Source organism: Chrysemys picta, chromosome 14, assembly GCF_011386835.1.
Source record: "Chrysemys picta bellii isolate R12L10 chromosome 14, ASM1138683v2, whole genome shotgun sequence".
NCBI classification, from domain to species: Eukaryota; Metazoa; Chordata; order Testudines; family Emydidae; genus Chrysemys; species Chrysemys picta.
Window position 1 is genome coordinate 26,629,443 of NC_088804.1, and position 18,298 is coordinate 26,647,740.

Below are 18,298 nucleotides of genomic sequence, written 5' to 3' on the forward strand. Positions count from 1 at the left end.
AGTTAGTTTGATGGTTAAATGCTGCTGGTGGGCTGAGTTATATATATTTTAATATTGCTGTGCGGTCATGTGAGATTAAAAAGACCCAGATGTCAAGGCACATTCTGGACTCCCAGAACTCATTAGATCTAGATACCAAAATACCCTGCAATTTGCTGCCTAAGAAGGGCTTGCCTTACAGCCATCCTTTCCCTCTTCTCATCCCGTGGAGTCTACTACTCCCCATATGAGAGTGTTTCCATACTCTACAAGACACAATTCAGTTGATGATTTCTCCTTCTAGTGGTTCTTAACCATTACAGATGCTTTGGAATTCAGTTGTGGATGCTAGATATCTTTTATGTAGCTAACTGTGAAATACTACTTCCCTTTTCACTTTCAAACCCCTCTTGTATTCACATTGCAGTTACTTCTCCAATACTGTTCCACTTGCTGACCTGATCTTTGTGCGATGACAGCCTGAAATTACGCAACACAACTTCACTGAATAATGTACCAGCTGATTGCAGATCTGTGTTTTTTTTCTAAACACAATGTAGAAAGTCTAAAAATGCACAAATTGAATTAGTGAAATTTCTACTACTCCTGGGCACTGGAATAATGTGGCCAAACTATTGGGGGGATAGGGGGGGGAACTGATTTAATACCCCTTTAGTCTAAATTTTGGAGAGTAGTATGAATTAGACTTTAACATTTCTAGCCAGAAGTTTGAAAAGAGAAAGGGGTTACAGCTGCTGCAGCAAATAACAGTTAAGAGTTCACACCTTACTGCAATGCAGTTGTCTTATGCTGGAAGCTGTATTAGTTTTAGACTTGTGCAGGTCCTCCATTCTGAGTGGAAGATGTAAGTATTCATAAAAATTCATTTTTCCACTTGAAAATTGAATCTGCATTTCTAAAGAACAGAAACGTGAGGGAGGGTAGTGCTATGTGTGTTAATTCCACTTGTACTGCTGCTCAATCCTAACTGAGTTAGTTTTGAGCCTTATCACTAATGATGGATTGGGTTTGTTTATCAGGCTGAGAGTCAGAGCAAAGGGATGAGGATTCAAAACAACTCTTGCTTGTTTTTACCTTCTAACTCCAAGTTTTTTGTTATAGTTTTTTGCCCTTTACAGTAAAGCAAGTGATTTGAACCTAACTCCTTAAGACAGCTGAGATTACCTATGTTAAATAGAGAGTCTGCTGGAAATTTAAGGGAGAAGAACTTCCTTTAAGTAAGGGACTTTCTAGCAGAAACAGGAGTGATTAAATACTGCCCAACTGTGAGTATGGTGATTATCAGGCTTACTTATCATAGGTATTGGGCTCTGTGTCTCTGCACTGCAGTGACTGGCACACCACCAACCCTAAGCTCCCCTGGACCTAGTCAGTCCTGGCTTTCTATCTGCATTGGCACAGGTGAGCAGGGGCCTACTTGCCGTGAAGTGTGGAAACAGCTACGGGCTACATCGGCAAAGGCATTTAGCTACTTATGGCCTGGCACCTGAGGATCTAAATTTTGAATTTAGGCACCTAAACTCCCCGAGCAGCTTTGAACCCCGGTCTCCAACCCCCCTCACCCAGCGCGGCCAGAAGCTCCTCCCCCTCCTGCCGAGGGAGCACAGATGCGTTGTGAACCCAGCTATCCCCGCCCAGCTACGTTCCCCAACCGCGCAGCTATGGCGGCAATCGCGGGCTCTTGCGGGTACTTCGTACGGAGCCGGGGGGCTTTGCCAGGGGCGGCTGCGGGAGCGTCCCCCCGGAGCTAGGCGCAAAGCGGGGCCCAGGGGCCTCTACCACTTAGCACCCCACCATTGCTACCCCCGCGCAGTGGCGGGGCCGGGCTGTAGCCTACGCAGAGGGGGGGCCGGGAGAAACCCGGCTGGGGTGGATCCTCTCCCCGGAGGGGAGGGGGCAATACCAGCTGTTTACCGCGTGGATCCCCCCGCCCCCGTTTGGGGCTGCAGGTTGGTAGCGACCTGGGCGGAGCCAATCAGAAGCCGCCGGGGGAAGGACTGGGGCTGGCCGGGCCTGATTCCCAGCTGCCCTTGCGCGGGGAGAAAGCCCAGACCGGTAACTGCCGGCGGTTTGGCAGTGACTCTAGAGACCCGGCAGTCGGTGAGCCGGTCTGTACCACCCCAGCTCGGGGGGGCCTGGGTCCTGTCCCCAGCGGGAGTCAGCCGCACTCCCGCGAGTCCCCGGCATGCGCCCCCCCCACCCCGTTGTGTGGCTCTAGCACGTAGCGCCCCATCCCCCGCAGTAGCGGCGGCCGCGCTGCAGCCCGTGGGGCGGGATGAATCTGGGAGACGCCCGGTGCGGATGGAACCAATCGCCGGGAGGGGGAGAGGAGGCAATAGAGTTTTTGTTTACAACGTTGCTTTCCTCACCCCCCCCCCCTGGGGCTGCAGGTAGTGGTAGCGACCTGTGGGCGGAGCTAAGCGGAGCCTTCCGCGGGGAGAAAGGCCGGACCGTAGCGGCGGGTTCCGGGCCATGTCGGTGGTTTTCGTGCCGGAGCGGCTGCGCGGGAAAGCGGAGGTGAATCCAGAGACCCTGCAGCGGGTGAGTCTGCCCGGCCCCGCCACAGCCCCTCGAGTCCCCGGGTCCCCCCTTGACTCCCCTGTGTGCGGGGTCCGTAGTACAGCCGGAGCGTGGGGGACGCTCCCTTCCCCGTTCCCGGCTTCTCCTGGAGCCCGCGTCTCCCTCCGCGCAGCCCGGCCCGGCCCGGCTCGGCTCCCTTCGAATTACCGCAATTCGCGGGCGGGCGGTTCACCCACGCCTGTCCCATGGGTCGCACCGCGAAGCTGCACACGGCTCACCCCCCACGCACCCTACAGTACCCGAGACACTTGCCAGCCGTCCCGCCGAATACAGGCCTCCCGCCCTGTCCCTTGAGCCAGTATCTGTTCAGCGCCGAGCACCTGGCAGCCTTGAGCCTTCTTGCAGCTTGTTCGGGCGGGCGGGGTCTCGACTCATTTTTTTAGTGGCCCCTGAGTGTGGCCACCAGCTCTTAATGGTGACCACTTTGATAAATTGTCTGAAACCACTTAACTTTAGGGAAACCACAGAAATATGCACAGATCCATGGCCAAATCCTTGGGATTTGTTTGTCGGGTTTTTTTTGTAGACGCAACAAAAATATACAAATGGTGCTAAAAAACTTTTTATAGGGGAGATGCTGCAAAGTCCTTTGTACCTTGTTCCCTTTGCCCCTGTTCACACCTGCCTCCTAGGGCTGGGGCTGGGAGCAGGCCATGGCTCTGGGATGGGGGTGGGGGCATGGACAGGGGTAAGCAGGCTGAGGCTGGGGCCACAGCTGGGGGCAGGCTGTCAGACAGGGCCCCTGCCTGCGGGGCCAGGAGCTAGGACCCTGGACTCTGCATAAAACCTGAGAGTGCTGCAGCACCCTCCATGCCCCTAGTTCCTGCGCCTATGGAATGTACAGTTGTATTTTGGTGCCCTTGGCCCCTGCTGCCTCCCCTGGGTCCCACTGCCTCTCCCCAAGATCCTGTTGCTTCTCTTCTCCCCACCCCCCCATCCCATTGCCCTGAGCACACCCAAGGCTCACACCACTTCCTGTCTCCTAACCATGGTGCCTGGTAAGGCCAGCCCTGCTGGCCAGAGCCAGAACCCCATGGCTGGATCTGGGGTGGGGAGGAGGGGCGAAGCCCAGAGCCACACCACCCTGGGGGGCTGGAGTCATGCAGCTGAAGCTGGTGGGGAGACTGAAGCCTGCAGCTGAAGGTGGGGAGGGTGAAGCCCACTCCTGGAACCTCTGGCTGAATCAGGAGAAGGGGGCTGAAGCCTGCCCCCTAGGTGCTGCAGGAAGGGGTGCTGCTTTGCCCCTCTCTCCCATTTGTGCCAAGGAGACTGTCATGGCCATAGGGAAAACTCCTGGTGGTTGCATTTGAGAAATGCTGTTCTAGGCCTTACTCTACTACAAATAAAACACAGCCTGCATACCTAAACATGAGAAAGGTGCAGGAAAATATTTTCAGCCCAATTATCATAAAACAGGCAGAACCAACTAACAGAAGGGAATTTTTGCAGTTGCTATAAACAACTTCTAACAAGATTTCAAGCACCTGTAGCAGAAGCAAAGCCCTAACTTGTGTTTATTTTAGTTACTAGAGGAAAACGATCAGCTGATTCGCTGCATTGTAGAATATCAAAATAAAGGAAGAGCTACAGAATGTGTGCAGTAAGTAAACTTATTCCAAAATGCAGTCACTGTGGTGCACGTATAGAAAAGGTACTAGTTTAGATGCCCAACACACTGAAATTTGTCAGAAAATGTTTTATAGAAAGTTTGTCTTAAAATAAGCCTTGTTCAGTTACCACATCAAGATACTGCATCATCAGCTGAAAAATAAGCCATGTAAGTCTCATCTTTAGGATGAAAGTGAGTTGGAGAGGGTAGATGGGGAGTTGGGTGTAGGAGAAAGAAAATAAGATATGAGGAGGGAAAGGGCTTAATTATTTCCCAAGAGTGAGTTTTTCCATTTTGGGTGTTTAGTAGATGACCTAAGATGGCATTTATTAATATATTTATTAAATATGCATGATGACTACAATTCTGTCTAGGCACAGCCTGCCCTGATATCTCTATTGTAGGGTATACAACTATCAAGTCTTGTTCCCTTTTGAATTTTCCAAACTTTTTTTTCTCTCATAGGTACCAGCATATCTTGCACAGAAATCTTATTTATTTGGCTACTATTGCTGATGCAACTCCAGCCAGTGTACAGAAGACTGAGTGATCCCACAAACTTGGACACCCATCAATGGTGCCTATATAAAGCATGGAGACATGATTGAATTGGGGGAGCTCTGAGGGATACAACATTCCTTCATTTTGTCTGATTGGCTAAGAGCAAGCTTTGATAGGGATCAGCTGGGACTCCGGGGGCCAAGACTGATGGGCATTAGGGAGTAGATTCTTATAGGAATAGAGTTGCTGTGGCCTTGCAACTGAGTAGTGATGAGCTGATAAATATGTGTAAGATCCTTGTACCAGTCTTCCCCTTCTGTGGTGTGTGGGTGTTTTTTTTGTTTGTTTGTTTGTTTGTTTTTGGAGAAAATTACACCTTTATTTAAAAGTGCTACTGCCTAAGTCTTTCACGCTTTCTTGAGTGGTAAGTGACAATGCGGAGTAGGAAATCAAGCAACCTGAATTTCTTCATGTATTCTTTTGGAAAATGAGTGTATCAGAGGGCAGGTTGAGCTTTGGAGAAAGGCTCAAGTTTTAACCCACTTACCCAGGAGAAATAGGGAGATAACTGGAGGTAGTCTGGGACTTGCTGCCTTCATTATTGTATTGCAGTAAGAGCCAGAAACTCCAAGCAGAGTTAGGGCCTCGTTATGGTGCCTGCTGTGTAAAGCTATATGCCCTGAAGAGCTTACAGTCTTTGTCTACTCCAGTACCATTTATTGGACCATGAGGTTAAGCAGGATTATTACTACTCCCCTGACTAGGCTCAGAGTAGGGACAGGCTTCTCCAGTTTTCAATTCCCCACATCATCTAAAGTTCTGGCAATTCCCCACATCATCTAAAGTTACCCCAGAGAATGATATAGGCAGCATGGCTGTTTGGTCTGGGAGGACTGTAGCTTAAGTCTCCCTTAGTGTCCTATCCCTCTTCCACTCACTTGTCACAGGTTTATAGGGCATACTGTAGTTCTCGAGAATGCATCTAGGGCCTGAAAGACAAGCAAACTGTTTAAGTTTGCCATTCCTCCCTCCTCCTGGTTAAACCAAGTGTGTCTACAACTCATTTCCTATTTGTCTAAATTTGTGAATTTACAAATTCCACAGTAAAACTGGTATAATTGTACTTGACTTGCTTTGCCAATAGATAGGCACTGCAGAAATCAGACATTTATTCCTCCCCAGTGCATCCCCTCTTTCCCTCTGAGAATGTCTTCATGGGCCAGGGGTCCTGGAACGGGATTCAGACTTGGATTTCAGTTGACTCTACTTAACAGTTTAATCTACAAGACTAAGCATAATGCAGTTTGCTACATCATAGGTTAAGTATGCACCTGTTTCAATAATTTTATTTATGATTTTAAATTAAAATATTTTCACTATTGTAAAAATCTTATTTTTGCAAGACTCCAAGATGGCAAAAATGCAGGGTCAGGAATTTGTCAGATGCAATGCAGGGCCTGATCTGGCTGCACATCTGATTACAATATGATACTATGCAGAGTGAACTAAAGCTCTTCCCAGTAAGCATAAGCACTTTTGGAATTAGTATGAAACACTACTTATGCAATGAGTGAGTTAGAGTAAACCTACTTTACTACTTATAGACAATGTAAATGGGATTTCAAAGTATGGAACTGGCTGGAGGAGTATGAACTCCTCCCAAACATGAAAGTTTAATCAAATATTCTGAGCTTAGGCTTCTAATTTTCTAACAAAAGGAACAGCTGACTTTTGTCTTAAACAGATTAATTAAGGAAATAAGTAATTTACACTTTTCAGAAATAGTATTTATGGAGAACACTAATCAAATGAGTTTTATATCTGCATTTAAATATTTTATAAGGGAATACTCATTGTTTCAGTAATGTCACATTAAAGTATTACTTTAACTTGCTTGAAAATGTGTTAGATATTTTATAATAAAATCTGGTAACAAGCATCTCTGAATTCATTTCTTTTAGCAGCTTTTCTCCTTAGAATGAGTTGTCATGTACACATATTTCATTGTTGGCAAAAAGATGCAGGTAACAGGCTTTTTCATTTACACATTTCAGATTTTTGTATTCCAGTCACACAGTTAGTGTAACTTAAATGAAATGGCACCATACCATACTTTTGTCCAAAAGCAAAGGTAATTAGTCATTCATAGATTTGTGAACAGTACATAAGGAAAGTGACTTAGCCTGTATAACAGTTGCAAGAGTGCAAAATGTTCTCCACCAGAAGCTGAATTATGGGTATGAGTTGTCGAGAAGCAATAGTGTATATTACCAACTGCCAATGAAGGAGCATTAATAGTGGTGCTATACACTCCATCCTAATGGTAAAGTGGCCCTAAAATAAGAATTATGGGGAAATTTGATATCAGATTCTACTGTGCAGACAACTCATTTAAAAAGTCATTAAGTAGACAATGTTTTCTATTCATATTCCTTAATATCTTTTCATTTACAAATTTGTTACATCTTAAGTAAGACGCTGTTCATTTTCAGTCGGAGCGTATTTCAAACAGGTATGATCTATTATTAAATGTATATCTTTAATAAAGCAAATGGGTTTTACTTTCAGGCGCTTTAAAAGTAAAATACAAAATGTTCAGTTCCAGTTCAGAAGCATTAGCTATTCACAAGAAGCACTGCAATAAGGGTAAGTTAACTAAGCACCAAACCCTTGCACTTGGCAGTGTAAATGATAAACAGATTTTATGGCAAGACTTGTTTGCCAAGTGCAACAATGTTAAAAATTACCAGTGTTCAGAACAATCGGCAGCACAGGACATAGCACCTACATGGTCAAAATGCAGACACAGAAATGGTTTCAATTTTGTTTCCACAATTCACTTGGATTAAGTTTAGAAACTTTCAGTATTTGTAATTAACAGTACATTACAAAAACTGCAGCAACAGTTTTGGCCCTGGTTAGGAAAAGTTCAAAGTTATAAATAAACCTAATTTGCATTTTGGTTTTAGTATGAATAATCATGGGACATAAATGCAACCAAATTTAGGATCAAATATTGTCAAGCTTTAGGAAACTTCAAACCATTTGTCAAGCTAAAGAACGACTCATACTTTCAGCAGAGGGTTTTCAAAAGTAAAATAGTACAGAACGTTAACAATTTACAGACAAAAGCCACGCTGATTGTGCAAAGCACATTACTGTAAAAAGTCTATGTACAGCAAACAATTCTCTGTAAACATGGTAAGTATGAATTTTCAGAAAACATGGTGACAGTATATCAAATACAGGCAACATTGGCATCCTTAAACAGCACAAAAGGTAACATTCTGGGCCTGCAACTACAGCCCATCACCATACAAACAAAAGGAGTGAATGGGTTTTAAACACCCAAATGTTTAATAGTATTAGTGTTGTATATTTTTTTATATATAATTTATTTATTTTTATTTTTTGGTATCTTTAGATATAATGTACTTAGTTTGTAGAAAAATGGGAACATAAACATACTTTTATCTTCACAGAAAAATTTGTATATGTAGTTAGAACTAAAACCCCCACTTTACTAGTAGTTAACATATTAGAATGGTATAATGATTTAAGAAAATATAAAAATAAGATTAATACTGTCAACTTTATACCAGAAAATATTATGATTTAATTACTCTTTTAAAGATGAAATATGAAAATTTTAAATAAGCTTTAACTATATAAAGAATCTTCTGTAACATCAATATACAATGGGATAACTATACATATATATTTACCCTTTTTTTTTCTTCAATTTAAGCACCAGTCACACACTGCTGGATCCACTTTGGTTGGAAGGTTATTCCAAATTCCACAGGTTAAACTTTGTAATGGCACATAATATTCTTTTAAGTATCTGCTACCCACATTTTAATTCTAGTTTCTCTTCTGAGCCAGCTCACAATTTTTACTCTAACTGTAGCATCTGAAATAAGACTTTAAATATATGCAAGTAGCCTTAGCTATAGTTTCACACATTTAAGGAGCACTGTGGGGGTAATGCCTTTGGCCAAATGTAGAAGTATCAAATTGTGTAGCTGCAAATCAGCATAGTCATATCCACACAGATACCATCTACCTTTGGCAGCCAAGAAAACATTTGAAACACGAGTTTGAGTGATTCCAGCTGCTCTATATTTACATTAATGAAATGACTGCAACACTGCTGTAACAAACCCACTTGTATGGCATGTTAAAAGCTGCTGCCCCACTTCACTAAAAAAGTTGTCACAGGCGGTTTACTTAGAATACAAAGACTACAACTTGTCCATTATAAATCTAAACAAGAACAGTGTTGAGCAAAAGCAACCACTATATTTGCTTAAAAAGTCAATGCATTTTAGCAGATGTTTATAAATCTATATGAAAATAGCTATAAAATACAGTGTCTTGCATGGTAGTCTTAGCAATTTTTTTTAAAAAAGGGGGTTTGAAAAGTAACAGCAATATACACATTTTAAAAGTGTTTTGCATCACAGTTTTGGGCTGTTTCATGTACATTTAACAAATATAGTGGCTCTTTGCTCAGCACTGTAAAAATTTAAAACCTATGTACATGACCATAAAGTTTTCACTCCACATATAATAAAATAACCAGAACACTGCCAATACACAAAGAGGAAACAAAGATAATATACATAATTTATAAGACTGTTTGGCCCTATGCTGCATCTTTCCAATATCAAAAAGCAGTTAGTATTGATGCAGGTACGATGGTCTGCGTTCGTGCTTTACTGGAAAAGATTTAAAGCCCTTATTCAGCTGCTTGTGCTGGGAAGTCTGCTGCTGTGGTGAGTGTTGCTGCTGAGCATAGGCAAAATTGGAGGAAATCCCTGTAGATGGAGCACAGTCATTGGCTGTAGACCAAACGGGTGACTGTAAAATCTGCATTGTGTCATTCCACTGACTGACTGGATTACTCATCTGATACAAAGATGTACTCTGATTGGGCAGTGTGTTTGTAATGGATGAAGAATGCTGCCAAGGGGCCTTAGGAGGCCAGGTTTTGGTTTTATTATCCTGTGAAGACAGAATTATCAGCTTTGATTTTGCAAATCAAAATTTCCTTTTGGAACTGTAAATCAATGCATTGTGTTCTGATTTCAGAAAGTTGATTTTTCTATTTACTTGTCTTAAATTATTTATAGTAAGGAGACAACTGAGCAGATCAGACAAAAAACCTTCATTTTTATATTTGCGTAATAGGTACCCTTTTTCCTAGAAAAAAGGAGCATGTTGTGACATTCATCGGCTTAAATATTCCCCTTTTTTGCTCATAAAAATGACTATTTGCATATAACTGAGAAAAATATGCCTGTTTTAAGCTAACTTTCCTCATGAAATATTCCGAATACATTTACGATTTGTGGAGCTCTACTACAACATCTTTATAGAGCAAAGACTAATTTATTTATCATTTATGTTGGTGGTCAGCCATCGGCTGGCAGCTCACTTTATGGTGTGATTTAATCCCCTGTTCATTTCTCACTTTAAAAAGTTACTTGACAGTGCAGCACCACTAACCCTGCATCTATGCCACCCTGTTACTAGAGCACTCTGATGGGCATACAACTTGCTCTGGTTTGTCACCAAAATATCTGGGAAGCGAGGGGAAAAGAGCACTACAAGCAATCAGGAAAGCACTTCCAGGGACAGTTTGCAGGAGTCCAATAGGAGGGAAGCAATGTGGCTTGAACTCATTTAAAAAAAAATTGTTTATGTAGTGACAAGCAATGGAACAAAGATGCTTTATAAGATTCCCTATTTTTTAATATTTAAGAAATTTTGTGCAAAGCTTTAGATTTCCACTACAATGCAACTGGTTTTTGGTGTTGATTCAATTCAGAACTAACAAAAATTTGTCTCGTGAGCAGTCTGAAGTACCTATCCAGTTAAGTTTTTCTTCTCTTGCTAAGTCACCTTCATTAACAAAGAGAAAAGCAATTTTCATCTTACCTGATTAAGATCATCTACAGTGGAAAGAAGAGGTGGCGATGGTAGTGTGCTATGTTCCTGCTCACCACTACTGTGTTTTCTGCAGAAAGCAACAGATTGACATACAGTTTGCTGTCATTTAAAAGCACATCTTTTCACCTACTGTTGTTACATATAATTCTTAAGATGACTGAAAGATGATTGTTTACCCTGTACATTTGACAGCTTTGTGTGTGTACTCATGTGCATCTTTCACCCAGCAACGGGAGAGAACATTAACAGTAAGGTTCCTGTTTCCTTAAAACAACAGTTGGTAGGTGGATTCTGGGATAGTAGTATCTAAACTTTAACTTTTAAAAAAATTAGTAGTTAAAAGGGCCACATCTTGAAATTAGTTGCCCACCTTTTTTCTGTCCAATTGTAAACAGGTATGTTCTGAGTACTCATACACTGAAGCCAGAGTAATAAAAATCCTTCAAAAGTATAGCGTAGCTCCCAAGCTCTGCACATGCTATCTGTTACAGCAAGTACAGAGTCTGGCTTGTATCTGGTGACAGAGAAGTGAACTGAAATGAGCTCAATTACTAAAAAGATTCAGTGTTAAAATTTGGAACCCATAACAGTAGCTCCTCTGTCAATAGCTGATTTGATCAGAAGCTCTTGAACACAATTTTGACACAGAATTAACAACTTCCACCCCTTGTTTTGTTTGGCTTAAGTAGGTACACCTCTACCCCGATATAATGCGGTCTGATGTAATGTGAATTCGGCTAGAACGTGGTAAAGCAGCGCTCCGGGGGACAGGGCTGCTTTACCTCGTTATATCCAAATTCGTGTTACCGCAAGCAGTTCCTCTGCACCCGCCTGTTACTTGCGCCCCCCCCCCCCCCATTCCAGCTCACCTCTGCTCTGCCTCCTCCCTCCCAGGCTTGCGGCACCAAACAGCTGATTTGCGTGGCAAGCCTGGGATGGAGGGGGAGAAGCAGAGCTGCGGCACGCTTTTGGGAGGAGGCGGAACGGAGGTGAGCTGGGGTAGGGGGGCCCCAGCAAGTAATGGAGGGTGCAGAGAAACCGCTCCCCGCTCATCTCCGCCTCCTTCCTTGAGCGTGCCACCGCCGCTCCGCTTCTCCCCCTCCCAGGCTTGCCGCAGCAAGCCTGGAAGGGAGGGAGAAGCGGAGTGGCGGCGGCAGAACAGAGGTGAGCTGGGGCGGGGAGCGGTTCCTCTCCCTACCCCGACATAACGCGGTCTCACCTATAACACGGTGAGATTTTTTGACTCCTGAGGACCGCGTTATATCGGGGTAGAGGTGTATTATTTTAATCACTAGCTATAGAAAGTTCTCATTTAAATGCCCTAATGGCGAGTCATCATAGGAATGGCCATAGTGGGACAGACCAATGGTCCATCTAGCCCAGTATCCTGTCTTCTGACAATGGCCACTGCCAGATGCTTCAGAGCAGTGGTTCTCAACCAAGGGTACATAGAGGTCTTCTAGGGAGTACATCAACTCATCTAGATATTTGCCTAGTTTTATAATAGGCTACACAAAAAGCACTAGCAAAATAAGTACAAACTAAAATTTCATACAGACAATGACTTGTTTATACTGCTCTATATACTATACATCGAAATGTATTCCAATTGATTTTATAATTATATGGTAAAAATGAGAAAGTAACCAATTTTTCAGTCATAGTGTGCTGTGACACTTTTGTATTATGCCAGATTTTGTAAGCAAGTAGGTTTTAAGTGAGGTGTAACTTGGGCATATGCAAGACAAATCAGACTCCTGAAAGGGGTACAGTTGTCTGGAAAGGTTGAGAGCCACTGCTTCAGAGGGAATGAACAGAATTGGGAAATTACTGAGTGATCCATCCCGTCGTCCATTCCCAGCATTTGGCAATCAGAGGCTTAGGGGGACACGCAGCATAGGGTTGCATCCCAGACCATCTTGACTAATAGCCATTGATGGACCTATCCTCCCTGAACTTACGTAATTCTTTTTTGAACCCAGTTATACTTTTGGCCTTCACAACATCCCTTGCAAGGAGTTCCACAGGTTGACTGTGTTGTGTGAAGAAGTATTTCTTTATGTTTGTTTTAAACCTGCTGCCTATTAATCTCATTGGGTGACCCCTGGTTCCTGTATTAGGGGAAGGAATAAATAATACTTCCTTATTTGCCTTCACACCATCCATGATTGTATCATATTCCCCCTTAATTGTCTCTTTTCTAAGGTGAACAGTCCCAGTCTTTTTAATCTTCTCTCACATGGAAGCTGTTCCATACCCCTCATCATTTTTATTGCCCTTCTCTACTTTTTTCCAGTGGGACAACCAGAAGGTTGTGGGCATAGCATGGATATAGATAGTGGCAATATGATATTTTGTTTTATCATCTATCCCTTTCCCAATAGTTCCTAACGTTAGCTTTTTTGACTGCTGCTGCACATTGAATGGATGTTTTCAGAGAACTATCCACAATGACTCCCAAGAGCTTTCTCGAGTGGTAACAGCTACTGTAATTCAGACCCCGTCATTTTATATGTTTAGTTGGGATCATGTTTTGCAGTGTGCATTCCTTTGCATCACACCCACAGAATCAGATAGAGCACCAAGTGGCCCACTGAGCACACTACAGCTCAGTGGGCCACCATACATCCATTGAAAATTGGAAATTTGTGAAACCCCATATGGCACATCCCTTGGGACAGAAAACTGATTACCCAGAACTACCCTTAGAGAAAAGAATGAAGCCAGCGTAAGGCAGTCCTATATACTCTGCTTGGGCCTGTAAGCACTTGTGATCCCTGGTACTCATAGATCTAGTAATAGCAGTAGGAACAACTGATTTTTGTTCATTTCCAGGAGACTTGACTGTATGATATGAGCTTTTATTAGACACCTTACACAACCCGTTTTGGATAACTACTAAGAAAGCAATGTGTTGGGTGTAATGAGTTAGTCAGGCCTAATCGGAGTTGATGTTACAGAACAGTGAACCCTTTGCCAGTTGGCGCTGAGGGGTTCTCAGGGGATTACCAATTATTTCCTCCCTCGCCTGTCACCTTTATGGAAGCATATGTACAACTGATTCAAGAAACTTGCTTGGCGTTGCCAGTTTTGCCAACTATAGACTTATTTTTAAACTTCCATGTCTGGTTAAGATTGTAGAGAAGATTATGAAACAGTTCTGAGTTTGTAGGTGCTTAAATCCTTGACCTTTGTCAAGATAACTTCAGGACCTAGTTAAGGTTCTCAGACTGCACGAGTGTGTAGTGCCTGTACTCTACAAGCTGCTGTAAGGATAGACAAGGTATAAGAAAAAAAATCAATGAGATAAAAATCCTAAAAACCGCAATGTTCAGGCTTTTACACATCATGAAAAAAGGCCCAACTTTTACTAAGTCCTTTGCAAATCTGCTTTTGCTCAGCACTCTGCCGTGCTCTTGTATAGTTTCGTATATCACGATAGCTAAAGCTATGGACGGGTTCTTTTAGTTATAAAAAATTAACTCAAATAAACAACAGTACAGTATTTGCTGATAAGCAAGAAACACCAGCACTGCAGACTAGCTATTTTTATGACACCTGCAACTCAGATATGTGGGATTTTTTACCTTCCATTTGGAAGATTCTAGTATCAGAAGTCTTAAGGAGTTGTGTCTTCTCACTCCATCCCCCCCACCCCACCCCCAAACAATGATCCTGGAAACAGATTTCGACATCACCAGGATTACCAGAATGAATCCGTCAATATAACACACACTTATGTTCTCTGGCAGCTTGCTTCCCTGCTTTCACTCTTCCACATTCACCTGCTGCTTTTTCCTACAACTGTTTACAGACATTCCTTTTCATCTAACTCTGCAAAAGAAGTCTCTGAAGTTTGGTTCTTGGCCCTTTAAAACCTCAGGTATAACTCCTATGCTGCAGACACTTCAGTCCATACCCCACTCCTTTATTGTTCTGACCATCCTTCACTTGCTTTCTGCATGCATTAACCTTACCCGCATCTTGCTCCACCACACTTCTTTCAGGGCAACACCTCCAAAAGAGATATCCAAGGATGACACACTGCTTCAGGAAATTTAGCCATGTTGCCATTGGCTTTTAGCACCCAACCCCCAAAATGGGTAAATTTATTTTGCATGTTTTGGCTCTAAATTATTCAGTGGTTATTATGGGAGGTTATTTAAAATATGTTCAGCCACAGCACTAGTATTTGCTGATAGTTTAGGTTTACCAAAGGGCAACCACATGGCAGATTTTGAAAACTACCTATCCTGGGAACCTAATACTCAATTAGAGTAGGGGACCTGGGCCCTGATCCTCAAAGGCACTTAGAGATTTAACTTCCACTCATTCCAGTGGGAGGTAGGCACTTAAATACCTTTGAGGATCTAGGGCCTACTGCCTTGAATAATTCACTTTTTAATTTAGACCTCTTCATTATTCCTCTCTTAGCTACACACCTACCATTGGATCAGTGAAAAATTCCAGAGGCACAGCAGAGCTTTCAATCCCTCCGGAAGGTACAAAATGATTAGGTTGTAGTATAACAGGAATAATCTACTGCTGTAATTCACTTTTGAGACTGATTGAACACCTTGGCTCTGTTTTAGCTATTAATCAAGCTCATTAGTTTATTTGCTTTATAGGATACCAAAAAAAAAAAAAAATGCAGCTGTGCATACAGAAAAGGAGGGACCAAGCTGACAAGGCCATTAAAGATAAAGACAGGAAGTTTGAGGCTGATGCCCACTTGAAGGGGGAACCAATGGAAGAACTCAAATAGGAACTTGACATGGTAGAATGACCAAGCTAGTAGATTATTTTAGCAGCAGCATTTTGAGTAGAATTAAGAGGAACAAGGCTGCAGCAGTCAAGGCCAGAAAGGAGGAAGTTGCAGTAATCAAGATGCATAAAGAGGGTTTGGATGAGAATTTTAGCTTGAGATGAAGTGTGGGAAGAAGTGGTAGGGTTTACATACACATGAATCTAGAGAGAGCCAACTGAAAGATGACCCCCAGTTTAAAAGGGTGAGTAACTGGGAAGATGGGGGTATTACCCATAGTGACAGAGTAAGGTGGGAAAAGTTCAAAAGCTCACTTTTGTGCATGTTGAGTTTGAGATGACAAATGGACATTGGTGAAAAGATATCAGAAAGATACTATACTGGAGGAGGTGACGGCTCACTAGCAAGATGTGAGTCATTTGCATAAAGATCAGATACTTACAGATCCATATGACCAATGTGGCTAACAAGTTTCAATTCATGTGGTTGTCTCACAATCCCACCAATTGAACGCTCCTCACACGAGATTCTCACTTTGTCTTGCCATTATTTTATGAAGTTAGGATTAAAATATTCAAGTGGCACATGTTTATATTAACACATATCTCCTCACCTCCTTTGCTTGACGGCAGCAACAAGGTCTGGCCCTGAGAACATGGAAAACAAACTGTCTCCATTAGCTGAGGAGGTCTCATCACTTGAGCTGGCTGAGTCTCCTTGATTACCGGACCAGCTGTTTGTCACATCACTGTAAGGAAACAGGAAGTCAGTCCTCATTTCTACACGGTCCTGACCGCAGTACCTGCCATGAAGTGTTAATGGATTTTACATTAAACGCTGAATGTTGGGAAGTCCCTACTCCTGGGACCCCTGGGTTAAACCCCAATTGTGCAGAAAGTAGAAGGGGGAATATTTTTGAGTTACCTATTCACATAGAAATCAGTAAGTTTCACTGATTATTATTATAGTAATAGTCCTGCCACTACATTATCATTAACTGCAACAATCTAATGTAAAAAAGAAAATCTCTTTCATTCATTCATATATACGTATTCATATTAAACACACGCACGCACCATCACCTCTCATTCAGGCCAAAGATCCAAATGATACTTGGTTTAGGAATTTCCGAAAGGGTTCAGACATATCTTTCAGAATTAGATGAGCATGGGATCTCTGCCTGGGGGCTGCAAACCGGTGTACAAGGCGGGTCTCCCTTGGTGGACAAATGGGAAGAGGATCCTGAAACTTTTTCATGTTGTAACATGAGGCCACAGCAGTAGTTCTCAAACCTTTGTACTGGTGACCCCTTCCCCTCAGCAAGCCTCTGAGTGTGACCCCCCCTTATAAATTAAAAACACTTAAATATATTTAATACCATTATAAATGCTGGAGGCAAAGCAGGGTTTGGGGTGGAGGTTGACAGCTCGCGACCCCCCCATGTAATAATCTCGCGACCCCCAGTTTGAGAACCTCTGGGCCACAGCATAGAAAAGGTTGAGAACCACTGAACTTGAGAACGTAGCAGCTCTCAGAACCGCTCACTGCATGTACTGAAGACTGAATCCACATTTGTTGATTAAGCAGCTCTTGCTGCTCCACAGTTGATAATGTCTAGGAAGCTCAATTCAATCCCCTGACATACCAAGTGGCTTCAGAGCATCATTCCTGATCAGAAATATCCTTGGCCTTTAAGGCATTAAAATAAACTCATTTTGAATTAAGCTTTATTATAAACCTGTCACTTCTTATGTTAAGATTAAAAATACACTATATAAATACAACTGCACTAAAATATTTGTTTAAAGGACATTTCAAGCTCATGGTACCACTTCAATATCAACAAAGCAGAAAATGGTCAAATCTCCTACCCTTGAAAATTATATAATTTTTAGAAAAATATTACAGCATAATCCAGTGAAGCAATGGCAGTTAACACAGCTATCAGGAAACACCTAGTAATTTACAGCATTTCTCCACTATGTTCAACTTGAACGTAGAATGGATAGAACATAATGGATAGGGTGACGCTATGGTCTCACTTACCCTTCTGTGAAATACTCCGGAAAAGGCCAGGTTCTGTGAGGATCATCAGGAAGAGGCCAGTTGCTACGTGTGTTGCTTGGGCGACGGATGTGCTGTGCTTGCCTTTTTTGTTGCATAGCCTGGCTGACCCCGGCTACATAGCGGGCAAACTCTGGATCAGAGCCAACTGAACAGACAAAAAGAAATCTGAGAGTCAGTTGCTGACATAGTCAGCTATTTCTACTGTAATTATCCCTTCATTTAATCCTTTCACTAGGCTGTCTATCCCAGCAAAAGACCCTAACAATGAATACCAGTCAACACAGTTGATAACTCTCCGTGAAACAATATATAGTACTAAATAACTAGATAGCTGAAAAAAATTACATATTGACAAAGAGGTACACAGCATCTCCATATGCTGAATAAGGGGAAAGGGGAAGTCACTGACCTATAACTGGAGGTCCCTCAAAATGTGGTCCCTATCTGTGTTCCACTGTAGGTTATGCATGTGCATCATGCACCAGGAGCCAGAGAATTTGAAAATAGCGTCCATTGGTCTGCGCATGCACAAGGTGAGCCAGGGTATGTCTGTCTAAGGGGATAAAGGCCGTGGGACCATCTCTCCAGTTCCTTCTCTACGGCAAATCAGATAAGATTTGAAGCAGAGGGGAAGGAGGGCAGATATGGAATACTGATAGGAACCACACATCTGGAAAAACCTCAAGTTACAGGTCAGTAACTTCCCCTTCTTCGAGCGATGGTCCCTATTGTATTCCACTGTGGGTGACTGACAAGTAGTACTTAAGTAGAAGGAGGGTGTGAGGATGTAGAAGGCAGAGCTAAGTGGAAGACCACCACCC

The 18,298-nt window shown here is 42.8% G+C and overlaps 2 protein-coding genes across 19 annotated transcripts in view; one reads left to right on the top strand and one right to left on the bottom strand.

Moving 5' to 3' along the window:
* Window positions 1-1,548: 1,548 nt before the first annotated feature.
* SS18L2 (SS18 like 2) lies at window positions 1,549-6,629 on the top strand. 4 transcript variants are annotated; one of them, XM_042852166.2, is made up of 4 exons: window positions 1,549-1,687; window positions 2,391-2,541; window positions 4,104-4,180; window positions 4,655-6,629. In XM_042852166.2, the coding sequence occupies exons 2-4, from the start codon at window positions 2,473-2,475 to the stop codon at window positions 4,737-4,739; spliced, it is 231 nt and encodes a 76-aa protein (XP_042708100.1). In that variant the 5' UTR covers window positions 1,549-1,687; window positions 2,391-2,472; the 3' UTR covers window positions 4,740-6,629. The 4 variants fall into 4 exon arrangements, with proteins under 4 accessions (XP_042708100.1, XP_005289993.1, XP_005289991.1 ...); XM_005289936.5 differs by having other exon boundaries at window positions 1,633-1,949; XM_005289934.4 differs by lacking the exon at window positions 1,549-1,687 and adding an exon at window positions 1,940-2,100.
* Window positions 6,630-8,125: 1,496 nt separating this feature from the next.
* Window positions 8,126-18,298, bottom strand: part of GARRE1 (granule associated Rac and RHOG effector 1) — a 97,363-nt gene continuing 87,190 nt past the window's right edge. For 13 of the 15 annotated variants that reach the window (XM_065567212.1, XM_065567207.1, XM_065567206.1 and 10 more), the window contains 4 exons: window positions 17,457-17,622; window positions 16,024-16,158; window positions 10,634-10,712; window positions 8,126-9,697 (listed from right to left, as the gene is read on the bottom strand). In XM_065567212.1, the coding sequence (XP_065423284.1) occupies window positions 9,371-9,697; window positions 10,634-10,712; window positions 16,024-16,158; window positions 17,457-17,622 (707 nt within the window). In that variant the 3' untranslated portion in view covers window positions 8,126-9,370. The remainder of the gene's footprint in view (window positions 9,698-10,633; window positions 10,713-16,023; window positions 16,159-17,456; window positions 17,623-18,298) is intronic. The other 2 variants (XM_065567205.1, XM_065567203.1) reach the window with 1 other exon arrangement.

Coding starts and splice junctions, on each gene's coding strand:
- SS18L2 (XM_042852166.2), top strand. CDS start 2,473: ATGTCGGTGGTTTTCGTGCCGGAGCGGCTGCGCGGGAAAGCGGAGGTG. Junction 2,542..4,103: donor ATCCAGAGACCCTGCAGCGG/GTGAGTCTGCCC, acceptor TGTTTATTTTAG/TTACTAGAGGAAAACGATCA. Junction 4,181..4,654: donor AGAGCTACAGAATGTGTGCA/GTAAGTAAACTT, acceptor TTTCTCTCATAG/GTACCAGCATATCTTGCACA.